The sequence below is a fragment of the Mesoplodon bidens genome (genome assembly GCF_964165515.1).
Source record: "Mesoplodon bidens genome assembly, chromosome: 4".
NCBI classification, from domain to species: Eukaryota; Metazoa; Chordata; class Mammalia; order Artiodactyla; family Ziphiidae; genus Mesoplodon; species Mesoplodon bidens.
This window is the reverse complement of record NC_138160.1, coordinates 73859679-73878707: the sequence shown is the minus strand read 5'-3', so window position 1 is coordinate 73878707 and position 19029 is coordinate 73859679. Positions and strand designations below refer to the sequence as shown.

Sequence of the window (19029 nt, the reverse complement as noted above, 5' to 3'; positions counted from 1 at the left end):
TTTACCTGAAGGGAGCAGATAAAGAGGCTTGTTCAGTGTCTATTTACTAAAATATTTTCCAAAGGTAAACAACATATTTTAGATAAAGCAATGATAAGAACAAGTAAGGAATTGTCAGTATAATGGCTTTCAACCTTGATCAATCTTTAGATAACTAAAGATCTGACAGTAAAAACTAGTTTCGTCAGGTGGGGAGGGTCAGAAGCAGCATTCAAGGTCTGATAATATATAAGAATCTGGAAAACTACATTAACATCACATACAAATTGTTAGTTTTCAATCATGCCAAATTATTCTTGCTTCTCTCTAAACAGCTTCTATCTCAAGATTTAAACATATGATACCAATCACATGATTTTCAAAATACATATCATGTCTCTCTGGAGAACAAGCTACAAGAGTCACTATTAGGCAAAATGATGACACTGTTAAAATGAAACTTTTTAAAAATAAATAAATAAATTTATTCATTCATTTATGGCTGTGTTGGGTCCTCGTTGCTGTGCGCGGGCTTTCTCTAGTTGCGGCGAGCGGGGGCTACTCTTCATTGCGGTGCATAAGCTTCTCATTGCAGTGGCTTCTCTTGTTGCAGTTCACGGGCTCCAGGCGCGCACGGGCTTCAGTAGTTGTGGCTCGCAGGCTCTAGAGCGCAGGCTCAGTAGCTGTGGCTCGCAGGCTCTAGAGCGCAGGCTCAGTAGTTGTGGCGCATGGGCATAGCTGCTCTGCGGCATGTGGGATCTTCCTGGACCAGGGCTCGAATCCGTGACGCCTGGATTGGCAGGCGGGTTCTTAACCATTACGTCACTAGGGAAGTCCTGAAACTTTTTTTTTTTTAACTACACAGAAATCCTAAGGATTATCTCTACTGTGCTATTTGAGTTTTTACTTCACTATAAATGAATGAAAGTGAAAAAATATATATTTTTACCTCCATCAATAGAAATATAAAAAGTAAAAGCTATTTATCTCAAAAAAGAAAATGTAATGATTTGATTGATGATCTTTTTCCCCCCAACTTTACTGAGGAATAATCGACAAATATAACTAATATATTTAAGGGGTACAACATGATGATTTGATATACATATACATTGTGATTACAAAGATCAAGATATTAACACATCCATCACCTTACATAGTTAACTCTGTGTGTGTGTGTGTGTGTGCGCACATGTGTGTAGAGAATACCTAAATCCTACTCTCAGTAACTTTTAAGTATACAATACCATACTATTAACTATAGTCACCATGCTGTATAGTAGATCCTCAGAAGATGATCTTTTAAATTTATAATTACAATGTATAATTAATCATTGCCCCCAAATTATAACCTGTTAAATGTTCCAGGATCTATAGACAAAAGGTTTTTGTTAGCTTTCACAACCAGATGAATTAGAGTTATCAATGCTATCTAATATTTCATTTTTTCAAGAGAAATACTCTTTTCTAATAATGTCTTCTAATTCATTTTTCTTCTCTTGGGATTTGTTGTGATTTGGTTTCATGATTTTTTTTGTGGGAAGGTAGGGGGATAATTATAAATTCCCAGCTATTCCCTTTGTTTCTGATAATACTACTAAGTAATACTACTAATACTAAGATTATTTTATTAAGTCATGTTTTCTTTTGGTTAGCTCATGGGGGACATCCTTGTACATATTGTTCAAATTCATTCTTTCCTTACCAGTTAAACTAGCTGTATCATGTATCTCAATCCTTGGTAGCTTCAATGTGAAATTAAAAATAATAAAAGCCTTCCTATGAATGTAAACATTTAAAATATCCAAAAAAATGAATATCATATGCAACCAAATTTTCTTTGCTTTGATAGTAAAATATTTATGCTGGGTAAGTAGTACTGTACCTGCTCAAAACTGAAATCACTAGCAAAGTCAATCATCAAGGTTTACAAATGCTTAAATGTTTGTATTAAGTATGGCTGTCAGTTACATGCAAGTTCATCACCTTTTAGATACACAACTTCATGTGAATTAAATAAGATAAATATTAGCAAGATATATTCAAAAGAGATATTTATAGCTAAGGCATAATTGGCCACAATACACTAACTTCACATAGGACTATGTTCTTGAATAATTTCAAATCCTGAACATAATTTAATACTTGACATAATATTCTCTAACATGTCTGTAACACAGAGAGAGGCCTTGTCCCTTTTAAGCACTTAACACATCCTACCTCATCATCGAGAACTGTCAAGTTATAAACTACTGTTCCTCTGCCAGGAGGAACAGTGATGTTCCCTTTAACTGGACTTAAATCTTCTTCAGGTGGGTTTGGGCCACCCTCTACCTGCAAGGAAACACAGTGCCATCAATAAACATGAAATATTTCAGAAGAATAAGAAAGCGTTATTGTGATATCAGCTGACATATTTAGTTAAAAATGTTTTGCAAGAGGAATGATACTTTAAAAAAAATTTTTAATAAACAAATATATCCTGATACTTCCACCAAAAAGAAAAAAAAAAGAAGAAGAATGATACTAACCTATATTAAGTCTGCCCTTCTAACTAAGTCAAGGCCTGTAATATAATTACAGATCTTGACTATAATTACATTAAACTACATGGTTTCTAAGAGCTTTCTCTTTTTTTCTCAACCATACTATTAAACCTGACAAAAAAACTTATAAGCACTTGTTCTTGAGCAGAATGTATTCACAGTTAGTGTATTCTCTTAAGTAACGGAATCAAATACCAGTTCCACCACTGGCGGTGTAACCTTGGGCAAGGTATTTAATAACTCTGTCCAGCTTTTGCCTCATCTTTAACATGAGCATAATAATGTCCACTTTCCAGGCTAGATATGAATATTTAATAAAATCATATGCCTTTTGAAAAGTATTTATTAAGTATTCTGTGTCTAACCCTCTTTTAGGTACTAAGGATATAGCAGTGAACAAGGCAAACTTTCTACCCACCAGGACCTTACATATAATGAAAAGGAACAAATGGAAGATAAATAAATGTGTGCCCGATGATGGTAAGTACTATGGAGAAAAAATTTTACAGGGCATGAGGGAGACTGAGTGCTGGGAAAAGTTGCAGTTTACATGCAGCGATAATCAGTGTAAAGCACTTAGAACAGTATATGGCAATATTAAGTGCTCCACAAATGTTAGCTGTAATTATTTCAACATAACAGAAGGCTCAAGAGCTAATAAAATAACTTCAGACATCCACAGAGAGTTGAAAACACTATAACCTGATGATGGCTTATCGTTTCTACAGCCAATTTTCTTCCAAATTTTGGAGTACAACTGCTGTTAACACCATCCATTAAGTGTATTTTTTTAAATGGGGAATGTGTATGGGGGAAGACTACATATTAAATAATTTTATATAAGCCTAAGGAACCCATAAGCACTTTAAAACTTTATATCCTTGAAAAGATTTATCATAAAGGTTCTATGAATTTTATAGAATTAACATTATTATTATTCAATTTGTGGTTTATTATTATCCTGTAATCTAAAATGATATGTTGTGTTTCACGTAAGCACAGTATATCCAAGCAGCAAGGAAAACAGTTTTATATTAAACATGAAATTTATCAGATGATCAAAGTATTTACTTTTATTTTATTTTCATTAAGAGTCATGTTTATTATACAAAGGACCTTGATTTTAAAATTACAGCCATCTGGTATGAACTCTGAAGCGTTACCATTTAAAATGATTTCAGAGTAAACTTACCTCAAAAGTCACACTGACCATCCCATAGGTTCCTTTTTCTCTGATGAGAGTAAGAGGCACAGTTTCATTTCTGCCCGGGGGCTCACTCACTGTGATTGAGAAAGGCTATTGGGAAGAGCAAAGACCATCAGGTGCTGATCAATCAGAGACAGGAGCTCGTGCAAACTGTTACCTTAGAAATCCTAATTTTCCACAGACAAATCAATCCACATTGTGCTCTAAAAATGTGGAGTTTCCTAGCATTCACTAACTGTAGCTAATAACGCTTAAAAGCGTTAATAGCATAAAGGGAACATAAAACTAGTCAGGCAAAAGATGTAGGTTCTTGTCCTGCTTCCAGCAACAAGTAGCTGTTCCGCTGAGGAATCTTAAAGGTTATCTCATTGAAAGATGATGAATTCAAATGCTCCCAGGGGCCCAGGAGGTCACAGAAATGAGTTGTGCCTCCAAACCAGGGCAGCTCATTGGGACTACGGTTCAGCCTTGCTCCCAACCACTGCTCCCTCCTCATTGGTCAGCTAGCCACTGAAAACAGACATCTGCTAATGACTTTTTCAGGACATGATCACTGAGGGGAAGAAAAAGCCAGGACTTCAAATGTTGCAAAGTGTTGGCATGGCAGGGTAGAAGAGATGAGTGGGCAGGTACACACTAGCTAAGGCAGCAGGTGACACTAAGTCTCAGTATCCCCATCCATCAACAGGAATAGGAATGCCTGTCTCAAACAGTTGTGATGAGGTGTCAATAATTCACGTCTAAGTGTTTATCTGAGTACATGTCACATAGTGAGGACCCAGCAAATGTTGGCTATAATTGTTATCATCATCATCGTTACCTTCATCATCGATGTAATCATCATCCACTCTGGAAACCAAAGCCAGCCTATGTAGTAACAACTGTGAGTTCAACAGTTACTTAGTTTAATTTTAATCACACAGGGCAGGTGCCCAGTCGGAGGCTTCCTGGCAGCTCTGAGACCACAACAATCAGGGACTTAGGACAAATGCTAGAGACTAGGACTCACTCCCAGAGGCTAAGATATTTAATGTCAAAAGAAAGAAGGAAAGAAACCTTTAAACAAGTCAGTATGAGGTGGGGGATGAAAGTTGGGAGTGAGTGTAGAGGAAAAGCAGTAGGGAGAAAAATTAAGCAATTAAGGGAGCCTGGTTCAAACTTAACTAAAAATCCATATCATTCAAATAGAAGCGATTGATTAATTAATTAATTTAATTAATTTTTGTAAATGTTGATATAATGGAAGTTACAAAACGTCTACTACCTTGGCATTATTCACATATCCATTTCAATAAAGATACTGCAACTATAAAGATTGTATTTATCTATAGCTCACCTTGTTTCAAAGATAATTCAAGGTGCTAAGAAAATGACATACAATACACCAACTGAAGTAGCAACCTAAATTGGAAAATAAATAAAAAGCTGGGGAGTGTCACATTACCTTTTAGTAATGATAATTAGTAACATGATTCAAAAGGACTCCACACCAGGAAGTTTATTGTAGACTAAAACTAACTTGCAATATCCAATTTTACTTGAGATAAATTTTGTTTTATTTCAGAGCTGAAAACAATCTCTCTCAAAGGTGGGGGGCACCTGTGTTGTGTGTTTTTTTTCTAAAGAACAAAACCCTCTGAACATAGGACTGGCCAGGGACACAGGAATTTGGTGATAAAGGAGAAAAAAATGAACTGTTGAGCAAAACTGAGGAAGATGACATGGAGTTTTAACCTTCAAGAAATAGTAATTAATAGGAAAATCTCAGGGTAGGGAATAAATATAGAATAACTATACTTAAGAGCTATAACATCTGCTATTCAATTGTTAGTTTACTATAGGTTTTTTCAGTGTTCTTTCAATATATTTTCCTTGTCTAGAATCACCCCAAACTTTCAGAGGAGGCTAACAGACAATGCTTTTTTTGTTAGTTTCGGTTCGCGGGCCTCTCACTGTTGTGGCCTCTCCCGCTGCAGAGCACAGGCTCTGGACGTGCAGGCTCAGCGGCCATGGCTCACGGGCCCAGCCGCTCCACGGGATGTGGGATCCTCCCGGACCAGGGCACGAACCCGTGTCCCCTGCATCGGCAGGTGGACTCTCAACCACTGCGCCACCAGGGAAGCCCGACAATGCTTTTTGAAGTGCCAACTGGGGACATCAAGCACAAGGAACTGTGTTACAACATCTGCTACAGACTGAACGTTTGTGTCCCCCGCAAAATTCATGTTCAAATCCTAACCGCCAAAGTGATGCTATTAGGAGTTGGGGCCTTTGGGAGGGGATTAGGTTATGAGAGCAGAGCCCTCACGAATGGGATTAGTATCCTTATAAAAGAGACCCCAGAGACCTCTCTTGCCCCTTCCACCACGTGAAGACACAGGAAAAAGACAGCTCTCTATGAACCAGGAAGTCAGCCTGCACCAAACACCAAATCTGCTAAAGCCCTGACTGATCTTGGACTTCTCAGCCTCTATGACTGTAAGAAATAAATTTCTGTTGTTTTTAAGCCACCCAGTCTATGGTATTTTGTTATAGCAGACCAAACTGACAAGGACAACATGTGAGTTAGAGACCACCAGAGGAGGTAACAAATGAGTCAGGTGAAATGATCAGCAGAAAGAGATTAGGGCAAGAGATGACCACGATCATAGGGGGCCCCTCATTTCACAGAAATCTTAGGTAAAGCAAAAGGATAGTCTACAGAATGTGGAATACAGATGGAGTTAGACCAAATTTTATTTATACATCAAAAGACAGGATGATTCTAGGTAGCATAGAAAGTAATCAAAAAATTTAACGGGCTTCCCTGGTGGCGCAGTGGTTGGGAGTCCACCTGCCAATGCAGGGGACACGGGTTCATGCCCCAGTCGGGGAAGATCCCACATGCCGCAGAGCGGCTGGGCCCGTGAGCCATGGCCGCTGAGCCTGAGTGTCCGGAGCCTGTGCTCTGCAACGGGAGAGGCCCACGTACCGCAAAAAAAAAAAAAGAAAAAAAAATTTAATAGACGGTTATCTAAGCAACCACAAGATTAATCAAATTATAACCATACCATATTAAATGAAATAATTCCAAATGCATTGTCATTTGACAATATTGTCACAGTAACAGTCCTTGGCCATCCAAGCTTCACATCTGCTGAAGGTTTCTAAAATAAAAGCCCAAAAGTAAATTAAGAAATTAAACGTAAGAGGAAAAAAGAGATTATTTTTAAAGGATTTTGGTCGTTACGTAAGTATTCAGAATATGAATAAAAATACAAGTATATTTTAATGTACAGATTAAGAAAATATATTAAAACTAAGTCAACGTGGTTAAGTTCTAAACAAGAATTCTTCAAGAGTTTTGAAAACCATTAATCACTATTAAAATATAAATTGGTATAACTATAAATAATCACTGGATAGTAATATATTCTAATTTCCTTACTAATATAACAGAGAATTAAGTAACAGTATGAAATTCTATTCATATGCGATTTTTTCTTACACTATAGAAGGTGCTGAAACTTAAGAAATATTCTATAAATCACAGAACCAAATTAAAGCTAAAATATTAAAGCAATTTTTCTAATATGGGAAGAGTTTGCTACATTTCTATTAATATTCAATAGCAGCATAAAGAAATACGAAAAAAGAGTGTCTTACAAAAGTAAAACATGACTGCTTCAAGTGCCATTTTCACAAAAATTTTAATCACACCAACCCAGTCATTCTAAAAAAATTCTCAATTCACTTCAGAAAAATTAAGTAGAGCAGTGTTAGCCATCACTGCCTCAGCTATAAAGGACAATTAAACCTTAGGCTAGTCAAGCATTTTTCCCAGGAGCGCTCCAGATTTATTCTAATGCACAGGGACCTCCCACTGCCAAGCCTGCTTTTTGTACCCTTCTCCTTTGAACTCAGAAGTCACGGTCATTCTTTGTGCATCTGGTAGCAGAAGAGGGATAAAAGAGAAAAGGGCCAAAGGGAAGACAAGGTGTTCCTGAGCATCTGTCATGGCAATTCCTAAATAAGCTGAATTAATCCAAAAACTAGCTGTAGAATCTTCTAAACAAGATTGTCTGAGGAATAACCAGACCGTGGAATTGCCAAAGAGATTGTCAGTTCTGGCTTCTATGAAAACCACCACCAGGCACTTAAATTGGCTCATCTCTAGAGAAAATGATTTTTAAGCATTGTAAGATTTTTATGAGTTTAAGCTTATCGGGGAAAAAAGGACTTACCTGTAAAGTTAGGTGAAAAATAAAAGTTTCATCCGGCTCTGGTAAATCATCATCACATACTGCTATGTACACTGTCCTATTTGTTTCTCCAATGGGTATAAAAGCTGCAGCATATGTGTCAAAAAAGTCACTGGTGTCATCTCCATACAGCTATCAAATGCAAAACATAGACAGTTCTTACATAACACAGTGTTTGGACAAGCAAAACTGATGCTAATTAGAGCAATCAACAGGTAAAAAAAACATGAATCATCAAATGACACTGATGTTTATAAACAGGATGTGGAAAAACAAAACAAATATCTAACAACTAATAAAAAATCACCTTAAAAAAAGCATTATAAGAAGAAATGATTCTATATAAAAACATTTGTTTACGCTCTAGAAGGTAAAGGAATCATTACATAGAAAAGTAATAATTATATAGAAAAGTAATGATGTGAAATTTTTTTCTGTGCCTCTTGATTGATCTGAAGTGGATTACAGCAAACCTAACAGGGAAGACAAATTGTAGTTAAAACTCTCCCGAAGAAGAGGTGTAAGTAGCCAAAATATATCAGGAAAATCAATTATTTCCCTATCAGTTTTAAAGAAACTACTCTTTCCAAAACTTTAAACCTGAAGTTTTATTTATATTCTCCCACAACACCAATAAGGACCCAATTCTTTTAGCATACCAATTTATTAGTCATTATAAATTTTTCCTCAAAACTTTTTAAGACCTCATTCTGTAACATCAGCATTGCTAAGATTCTCAAGGGAGCAATAATTATGAAATTATAATGGAGCAAGTTCTTGTGCAAATCCAAATGAGATTTCTTCTGCCAAAGAACCCAAAATGAATAACTTAGCTACTAGAAAAAAACACGATTTAGTAAAAACTAAAAATGAAGGATGTCTATAGGGATATTGTAGTCAATTTCTAGTTCTCATTTACAAAATAAAGTTAGTTTTAAATACTTGAAAAATCCAAGTAAGTTGTTAAGGGTGTTGGAAAACTTGTTCTCATACCTTAATATAAAAAGTGACACAAAAAAAGTGGCACAATCTTTTTAGAAAGCATTAAATATCAAGAGACACTGATACAAATACAGAGAAAAACCACAGTAATCCAACCCAAAAAATTATTTAACAATCCAAAATATATAAAAATTGATATGTACATAAACAGTTTCATCAGAGCAATATTTACAACAGCAAAAATTGGAAGCAACCTCTATGAAAAACTGCTGAGAAATGACTGGGAAATGATGACCCCACCATCAAGAAAAGTTGTGAATACGATAGAGCAACCTGAAAAAATTATTACGATACGATCAAAATTATATGTAAAAAGTTATCAAATATAATATATACTCAAACTAAAAATAAATTCAATAAATATATATACATGTCATAAATTAAAAGCAATGCACAAAATTATAATACTGGGTTTCTTTCATAGCTAGTTTTTCTTCTTTGTCTCTTTTTACAGTGTTTCCCAATGTGACGATTTAACCTATTGTTTAAAAACTTATTTTGGGGGGCTTTTCTGGTGGCGCAGTGCTTGAGAGTCCACCTGCCGATGCAGGGGACGCAGGTTTGTGCGCCAGTCCGGGAAGATCCCACATGCCGTGGAGCGGCTGGGTCCATGAGCCATGGTCGCTGAGCCTGCGCGTCCAGAGCCTGTGCTCCGCAATGGGCGAGGCCACAACAGTGAGAGACCCGCGTACCGCAAAAAAAAAAAAACAACTTATTTTTTAAAATGAAAATTCCAAGTAGTTTGGGCCTCAAATATATCAATGTCCTTAGTGGTCATATGACATGATTTTCTGGTTAAACACAAATACATGTACATATAATCTATCTACTAACTAAACTGTGTGCAAGATAGAGCAATAGTTTAACAAATTCCATCTAACTTCTACTTAATATACTTAATTTCTCCCAAAAAAGGAGCTCTCTGACATAAGAAGGGTTTTTTTTAATTGCCATTTCTCTACATTTAAATATTTCATATATTTTCTCTAAGCCACCTGATACTAAGCAATAAATCCAAGCAGAGATAATGAGAATACAAGTTATCCAAAATAAAATGTTCTTTTACTTAGAAATACTTCTTCATATCTTGGGTTTTTGTTTTAAAATAAACATATGAACATTTTAAAATAATCAGCCTATATCTTTAAAATACTATCTTCACTGTCAAATGCACATGCTACCTTACAGCACTCTATATAAACCTCTAACAGATATAAAAGGAATAAACCATTTACCTGCAAATTGTTTATCATAATGGAACTACTCAATCTCAAAGAGTTAAAAAATTCTTACCACTGAAACTAAAACATTTCCTATCTACTTCTGTAAAAACAGAACTACTGTCATTTCTTACCGATACAATTGCAGTGACATTTGCTGGGTCTCCTATCCTTTCAATGACAAGACGAATAACTGTTGTACTTGTTTCATTAACTACAAATTCTGTTTGTCCGGCAAACCTTATTTCTGTTTCTCCAAACACAAAAAGGATGAATAAAGCTGAAAGAAGATTTACTAATAAAGATGCAGAGGGCATCCCTATAGGGAAAAAAAAAAAAAAGATTTCGTTCACAAAATATATCCAATGTATTTTCATTACGTTGCATTACCTACAGATAAGAGTAAAGAGTTAGTAAGCAACTAAGACATAAAAATCCATCAAATATTAAGCCATCCAATGCAAATGTGTGATCACAGAAATAAGTCAAAAATCACAACCCTCTTCGGTACTGTTTACTATCCATAAGTACTTTTTGTTCTTTAACTTACATATTAACATAATAGTTATAACTTGCCTTGAACTTATTTATTAAATTTAGTTTATTAAAAAAATTTGTCCCTCCAGGGCTTCCCTGGTGGCACAGTGGTTAAGAATCCACCTGCCAATGCAGGGGAGCTGGGTTCAAGCCTTGGTCCGGGAAGATTCCACATGCCGCGGAGCAACTAAGCCCGTGTGCCACAACTACTGAGCCTGTGCTCTAGAGCCCATGCTCTGCAACAAGAGAAGCCACGACAATGAGAAGCCCGCGCACCGCAACAAAGTGTGGCTCCCGCTCGCCGCAACTAGAGAAAGCCCGCGTGCAGCAACACAGACCCAACACAGCCAAAAATAAAAACAAATTAATTAATTTAAAAAAGAATAATCTTAAAAAAAAGTCCCTCCAATTTATTCTAAGTAAAACCTCAGCAACAACATGAAAGTTAAATTAAAGCCCATCTTCCCCCAAATCAAACCGTAAAATACAAGCCAAAACTAAAAGTTACCAAATGGATTGATAATCTTAATGGGACATTATTTATTTGATGATTATACAAATATGAGCAATCTCTTGGAACTGTTACATGAAGCAGTTGAAGCTAAAAGTTTATATCTTGTTTGTATCTACTTTTCCCATAGTTCTGTCTTGAGAATGCTTTTTAAATTTCTTTAGTTATTGCAAGGAAATGCTAACCCTTTCAAAGAACACGTAAATTTCCAGGACTTAAATTTCTCCCATTTTACTAGCTAAAATACTAATATCACTTCTTAGAAAATGTCCATGTTGCTTTAAAACTAAGGAAATTTGTCAAAGTGTTTCTTTCTTTTCCATAACTCTTACAGTTTTCTTAGTACAATGTGTGTGTTTATGAGTCATCAATATTGTTCCTACTTTTAACACTGTGTAATTCAAGTTTTCACAAGCGTAACAGTGCAGCGGCCTCTTGAAAGAGCTGCTATTTTGTAATGTAGATGTACCTCTAAAAATGTGAAAAATTTATCTCACGGATCATTAAGATTCCAAAGGATTATGTGATCAGTCACACGAACATAACAAGTTCATGCGTTTTAAAGAAGAGTTGCATTATGTACTCTACGAGCCAAAATGCTTCCTATTAATCTTTACCTTGGTCAAGAAGTAATAAAATTTTCATGTATCTGGTATTTCCACATGGCGAAACATGGCTTTCTATTTAGGAACTACCACATAAACGAGCTCTTGATATATTTTAGGGTTAAAATGCAATTTTCTCAGTTGAGTATATTCAAACAGTGCAGTCTGGGATTGTCTAATGATGTCTCACATGTTTATGGCTGCATAGACAGGGATGCAGAGTTCAGACAGAGTCCAGGAAACAGACGTAGACCAACAGGGACAGAGATTCTGGAGCACTGAGGCATTTTTTACACCTGTGCCTTCTCTCTTAGAAAGGCTGCCATGGGGCTAAGGGACTTGGGAGAAATAAAATAGTTCTCCCTCACCAACTGCAAACTCCTCCTCGACTTCTAAGCCAAGAGTGTGTACTGAGAGAGAAGGAAAAAAAAAAGATGAAAGAGAAGGAAAACAGGAAAGCATAGGTAAGGCGGGAAACTGGGAGCTCTGGGCTAAACCAGAGACAATTGAAGATCTTTTGTGGAATTCTAAAGCCAGGATGATTCTACATCTCACTTATGACAAATAGTGGGAAAGAAAGAAACTAGGGACAAGGAAGAGAATACAGAATGGAGGGGTGAGGAGGTAGCAACCCAGGCCTTGGATGTGTAAGAAAAGACAACTTTGGTCTGTTGCAATTTTGAAAGAAAAATCTCAATTCCTTGAACATGAGATATAATAGAACCATGAGTTGAGAGAAATAAGATGACACCTGAAGCTCTAAGTAAGAAAAAGTGAGAGTGAGTTATAGCATGAGAAGGGCAAATCATGTATGACTGGGAACATAAGTTCTCAAAATCTGTCATGCATAACAATCAACTCCAACATTTGTTAAAATGCTGATTTGCAAACCCAGAAATTCTGATCCAGTGAGTTTAGGGTGGGGCCCAGGAATCTGCATTTAACAGACAGCCCTATCGATTCTAATACAACTGATCCTTGGGACACCCTTTGAAATACATTATCTAAGAGTGTGAGAAATTATGAGGGATGTGTCTTGGAGGAGACATGAAATAGATCACATTTGTAGCTTTAAGTTAATTACTGAATTTTTCAATGCAATATGCTTGAACTTACTGCAGACGTCCTCATTTATTTTTCTACATATTACTATATAGCATTTTAGATTCCATATATCCTGAAGAAAAAAATGTCATGACCTATAGAACAAAATCGTAACAGCAAATGCTTATATAGTGTTGTTCTATGTACTTTATACACAATAACACAATTAATCTTCACAACATCTCTGTGAAGAAGGTGCTGATATCATTAACCCTGTTCTATAGCTCAGGGAACTAAGGCACAGACAGATTAGTTAACACAGGCAGTGTTACTTAGCTAAGTAAGTGGCTATGCAGGATTTGAACCCAGAAGTCTACCTCCAGACGCTCTACCCATAACCACACTAGACTGCCTCTTACACGTTATTCCTACAAATCACACATCTCTGTCTTTAATAACGTGGTAGGTAATTTATGCTACATGTTTCCAAGCATTCCATTATTTTAAATTCATGCACAATAACCAAAACTACCATAAAACTGCATACTTAATGCATCTCCTAAAAGTCTGCACCTTATTATTCTGCTAAACATGAAATTTATTTAGCTAAAACTACGGTTCTCTTGACCACTTTAAATATTTAACATCTTTTAATGTCAGGACCAATGAGCTCAAATGGTGCATTCCTGCAGTCTCCCAGGCAATTAGATCTTGTGGTTAAGTCAGTAAACTCATTTTAAATTGACTCTCATCAGTGAGTTTTGAGATTATGCAAAATGAACAAACAAGCATCACTGGAAATGCCTCAAATTCTGTGACATCATTGATAATTGAATCTCCTCTGCTTTCATCTTTTCAACTTGTAAGAAAAGCTGTTGAGGCAAAGTTGGCATTCAATAGAAGTTAGAAGATGAAGAAAAAGCTTTGAAAGTGAAGTTCCCATTAGAAGACAGGCATAATTACACAAATGCTGAATAGTTTCTTTTTTAGGGTAACTAGGTACATTTTCCTCTATCATACTAAAAATCTAGTCTTTGGAATTCCCTTTATTAAACTCAGAAAACTAGGCATTGGTAACAGCCACAACACATAAATCTTACATCTATTTCAGGTCACTTTTCTCTTATTAGATTTAATGAATGCTTTACATGACCCACAAGACCACCTATTTTAAACATCTCTATGAAATGAATTTCAAACCACATATGTTTAAAGATCATTATGTGCTTAATTCGTATTCTGTCACAACTGTGAAAGAATAATTTTAGCTTCACTGAATCATTGTTCTGCTCTGCAATGGCATGATATTCCAATATTCAAACCCTCTCATTTCCAGCTACCATCCATGTTACCCTCACACCTCCCACTCCTGCTCAGCATGATTCAAAAAAAAAAAAGAAAATTGTTCCTGCCAGTAGATCTCTTATCTCTTAATCAATCTCTTATTGTGTTAAAACAAATATGAGATTTAGGTTACTTTCTTACTTATTTCCTGGATTATACTATGAAGTTTGCATAGAGTCCTGATAGCATGCAGACACAAAGTCTCAGGTTCTTGCATATTCAGCCTAACCAACTAGTCACCTAATTCTACAAAAAATACTTCAAAACTAAAATCAGGAATATATTAGAACAGCTCTAACCATGCAAACTGGTTGCTTTCAGAAGAGCAGCTTACAGTTTGGTATAACATCTGTATACTGAGTGCCTACTATACGTTGTATAACACCTGTGCTAATCACTGAGGACACAAAGACCCACAAGGGATGGTCCTTGGTTCCAAGATATTCACAGGGATGGGCAAAGGATTTAGATCAGGCCATCAAAGCCAACAAGACACAATTCTGATGAAATAATGCCATTTGCAGCAACATGAATGAACCTGGAGATTATCACACAAGTGAAGTAAGTCAGACAGAGAAAGACAAATATCATATGATATCGCTTATATGTGTAATCTAAAAAAACACAATGATACAAATGAACTTATTTACAAAACAGACTCACAGACTTAGAAAACAAACTTATGGTTACCAAAGGGGAAAGGCCGGGGGAGGCGGGATAAATTAGGAGTTTGGGATTAACATATACACACTACTATATATAACATAGATAACCAACGAGGACCTACTTTATAGCACAGGGAACTCTGCTCAATATTCTGTAATAAACTAAATGGGAAAAGAACTTGAAAAAGAATAGATATATGTATATGTATAAACTCAATCACTTTGCTGTACACCTGAAACTAACACACACCTTGTAAATCAACTATAGTCCAATATAAAATTTAAAAAAATTTTTTAAAGACAATTCTGAGACTTTTGCTTAAGCATAAAGATGCAGATTCCCTCTACTGCTAGACTCAGGATCATGTTGATTGGGGCCAGTTTTCTCTGAAGTCTGAAAATGAAGCCAACACAGCCAAAGACAGATCTAAGAGGTGGAGAAGAGCCACGTCTTGATAATCAAGCTCAGGTTCCTGAATCCAGTTTTACCCTTGCCTTTTCAGTTGCTGAGGCAATAAATTACATTTTCTGCTATAGCCAGCTTGGTTTGGATATTCAGTCACTTCCAGCATCAGTATTTATCCATTAAATTCAAACCTGTGACACTGTGAACTCATGTTAGGATACACCAAGTGGAAGATCCCTCCTCCTCCCCTCTCACACTCAACAGCCATGGTCTTTTCTAAACATTTGTGAAAGGACACCACACCAGCTAACTTTCCTGTTCTCATGCAATTATTACCACCATCTACAATATTATCCCCTCCACCTTGAAATAGACAATTACTAGTGAGGAAATTTAGGACACGCAGACAAACCAAAAATGCTTTCACAATAGAACAAAGCAGGACAGGAGTATACCACACTGACTCAGCATTCTGAAAAAGTTAATGCCCTTCTGATTGTCCTAAGGAACCCTAATATCATGCTTCTTCAAATTAGCCAGGCATTAATTCCTTTCTCTTGCTTTTCTCCCTTGATGCCTAGCTCTTCTTCCCTTCTGAAAATCTACTGGTATTTGCTAATTTCATTCCTCACTTGTATTACTTAGTACAGAAACATACTAAATTTCATTTATAAAAAAATACCTGCCCCCACAATATGTTATAATAATCACTGAATTCTAAATTCTGTTTATCTAGGATATTACCTTCCTCCCACCTTGCCTCTTATTAATAGGTACCTCAGGAAAGGTAGCAAGTATACTATATTTTGAATAAATGGGAATAGTCTTCTACTTTAAGTTTCGATAAGTCTGTAGAAACAAAATAGAATAAAATATGTAAATGAGAATCAGGACCCAATAGATGACAATGTAAAGAAAAACAGGAGAATTCAACTGATTTTGCTGATTTTGAAGTGATCAACTTTCATACATAACCTTTCATCAATGTGAAAGTTAACTTGGTCTTTTTAAGTTTCACAATAAAAAAATGTACAACCTCTGTGAATGACAGGACAAGGTGAAAAGACAAACATTACTAGTGATGAATTGAAGAGATACATTGACCTTTCAGCTTCAGCTGTTGCCCTGTCAATGCCATAGCAAGCATCTTCCCACGGTGTGACCACCAGGTAATTCATACTGAAAATATGATCCTAATGGAGCAAGGTTTTCAAGTTTAGAATTACTTGAATTCTATTACATTTACTAAAGAGCATTCTAAAACTATAGAATTACTCCTGTGGAACAAGAGAAGTTTCATCATTCATATCATCAATTATTCAGCCTCTAAGAATTCTTAATCTGTGTTACTGGTATTTGGCGAGTACTACAAAAAATTGGCCGTTTCCTTCTTCCGTACCAAAATAGAATTTAAATGTGCAACTTTCAAAAGCAAAATAATCTAATGTTACAAATTAAGGAAATGCTAAATACTTTTAAATGATAAAGGGAGGGACTTCCCTGGTGGCACGGTGGTTAAGAATCTGCCTGCCAATGCAGGGGAAACAGATTCAAACCATTCAATGCAGGGGAAGACCCACATGCCGTGGAGCAACTAAGCCCGTGCGCCACAACTACTGAGCCCGCGCTCTAGAGCCCGTGAGCCACAACTATTGAGCCTGCATGCCACAACTAGCCTGCACGCCTAGAGCCCGTACTCCACCACAAGAGAAGCCACCACAATGAGAAGCCCGCGCACCGCAATGAAGAGTAGCCCCTGCTGGCCGCAACTAGAGAAAGCCCACGCACAGCAAAGAAGACCCAATGCAGCCAAATAAATAAATCAATCTTAAAAAAATGATAAAGGGAATAGTCTCATAGTTATTCAGACTATAAATGATGTTTCTTACCTTTATTTTTTATTTTTTACTTACTTTACAATTTTAAGGAATATATATTTTATTCATCTTTAACATATGTAGAGGTGGTACAATATTAAAAAGGAACAAAAATTAAACAATAAAAAGTCAGTCTCCCTCACACCAGCCCCCACCAGCCAAATGCTTCTTCTACCCATAGTCCATTACAGTTATCAATGTCGTCTGTCTCTCATGAGAGAATCTATTATACACGTATTAAAATGTATGTCTAGGGACTTCCCTGGCAGTCCAGTGGTTAAGGCCTCACCTTCCAATGCAGGGGATGCAGGTTCAATCCCTGGTTGGGAAGCTAAGATCCCATATGCCTCCTCGTGGCCAAAAAACCAAAAACATAAAAACAGAAGATATATTGTAACAAATTCAATAAAGACTTTAAAAAAAAAATGGTCCACGTCAAAAAAAAAAAAAAAAAGTACGTCTATAGGAGACAATGCCTGCAATGAATTCTGTTTTCTTCTACATACAGACTACAGCAATCAACACATTTTTTCAAGACAGTGGTTAATAGAGAGGTAAATACTAGGCTTCGATGTAGACATTCATGATGGGAACATATCTATTGTCTCAACTACATCCCCGTCAATATTGTAGATCTCATCAATAAAATGATGGTTTCTGCTGACTTTTACTATACCTATCAATTCACCCTCAAGGGAACAGTAGACACAAATCTGGAAACCTGCACTTTCCTAGATCACACATTATAAAACCTACATTAATTAAGAACTACATTAAGCATGATCTCTACACCTGAAACACAAGAGTCATCTTGAGATCCCCTTTAACATCATCCTGGGATTCCCTTTGATTCTTCCCTGTGTTTGATCTCCTATTTGCTGATTCCATGTTTTCCTCTTTTTTGGTTTACTTGGTTTATTCCCTTGTTTTGATGAAGAACATCCTCCAGTAACTTCCCAAGAAAGGGTGTGTAGAGATAAATGTTTTAGGTCTTGCATATTAGAAATTACTGTAATATTAATCTTCCACTTAATACTTTCACTGGGTATAGAATTTTAGGTAAAAACAGTTTTCTTCCATTATTTTGAAAGCCTTATTCCATTGTTTTCAATGGAACAGTGTTGCTGTTAAAAAATCCAAAATCATTCTGATTCTGAAGTATTATATGTGCTTGCATATTTGTGTCATCCCCTCTCTGGAATGTTCTCCTCTTTGTCCAAAAGTGTTATGAAATTGCAGAGGATTTTTCTTGGAACGGGTTTATTTTTGTCCATTTGGCTAAGCACTCAGTCAGTTCCTTTCAATCTGACACACATCCTTCAGAACTGGAAATTTTTCTTATATTATTTCACAATGATTTATCCTCCTTCCATTTTCACCGTTCTTTCATCCTAAAACTCCTATTATTTGATATTAGTATTCTCTGACTAACCCTCTGATTTTCTAATCTTTCTCTCTAATTTCCAATCCTTTGATTTCTGCCCTTTCAGAGAATTTAATTCATCATTAAATTTCAATTCTTCTACTATTTTTTTTAATTTATGCCACTGTGTTTTCAATTTCTAAGAATTTAGTGGTATCCTGTTCTTCTTCCTTTAACCCATTAAACGTTCTTTTACCTTTCAGAAAATACTTATTTTTTTAAAATTTTCTATTCTCTCTAGTCTCTGTTACCTCCAAGTTGCTTTGGTATTTACTCTGGAACCTATCTTCTATGTAAAATTTCTTCATTTTCCACGAGATCATGTACTCTCATCTTCATAAGTCACCAAATAAGCATATCACAAAAACCATTCAAGCTGCTCATATCTGGATTACAAATGCCCATCAAGGAAAAAGGATGAA

General features: G+C 36.1%; 1 protein-coding gene across 1 annotated transcript in view; it reads right to left on the bottom strand.

The window, feature by feature from the left end:
* The window catches only part of ADGRV1 (adhesion G protein-coupled receptor V1), a gene marked incomplete at its 5' end in the record, with an annotated part of 521373 nt that extends 510861 nt beyond the window's left edge, over positions 1 to 10512 (bottom strand). Inside the window, 5 exons of the mRNA XM_081231559.1 lie at positions 2200 to 2313; positions 3718 to 3822; positions 6783 to 6878; positions 7956 to 8105; positions 10330 to 10512. Coding sequence (XP_081087685.1) covers positions 2200 to 2313; positions 3718 to 3822; positions 6783 to 6878; positions 7956 to 8105; positions 10330 to 10512 — 648 coding nt within the window. The remainder of the gene's footprint in view (positions 1 to 2199; positions 2314 to 3717; positions 3823 to 6782; positions 6879 to 7955; positions 8106 to 10329) is intronic.
* Positions 10513 to 19029: the final 8517 nt, after the last annotated feature.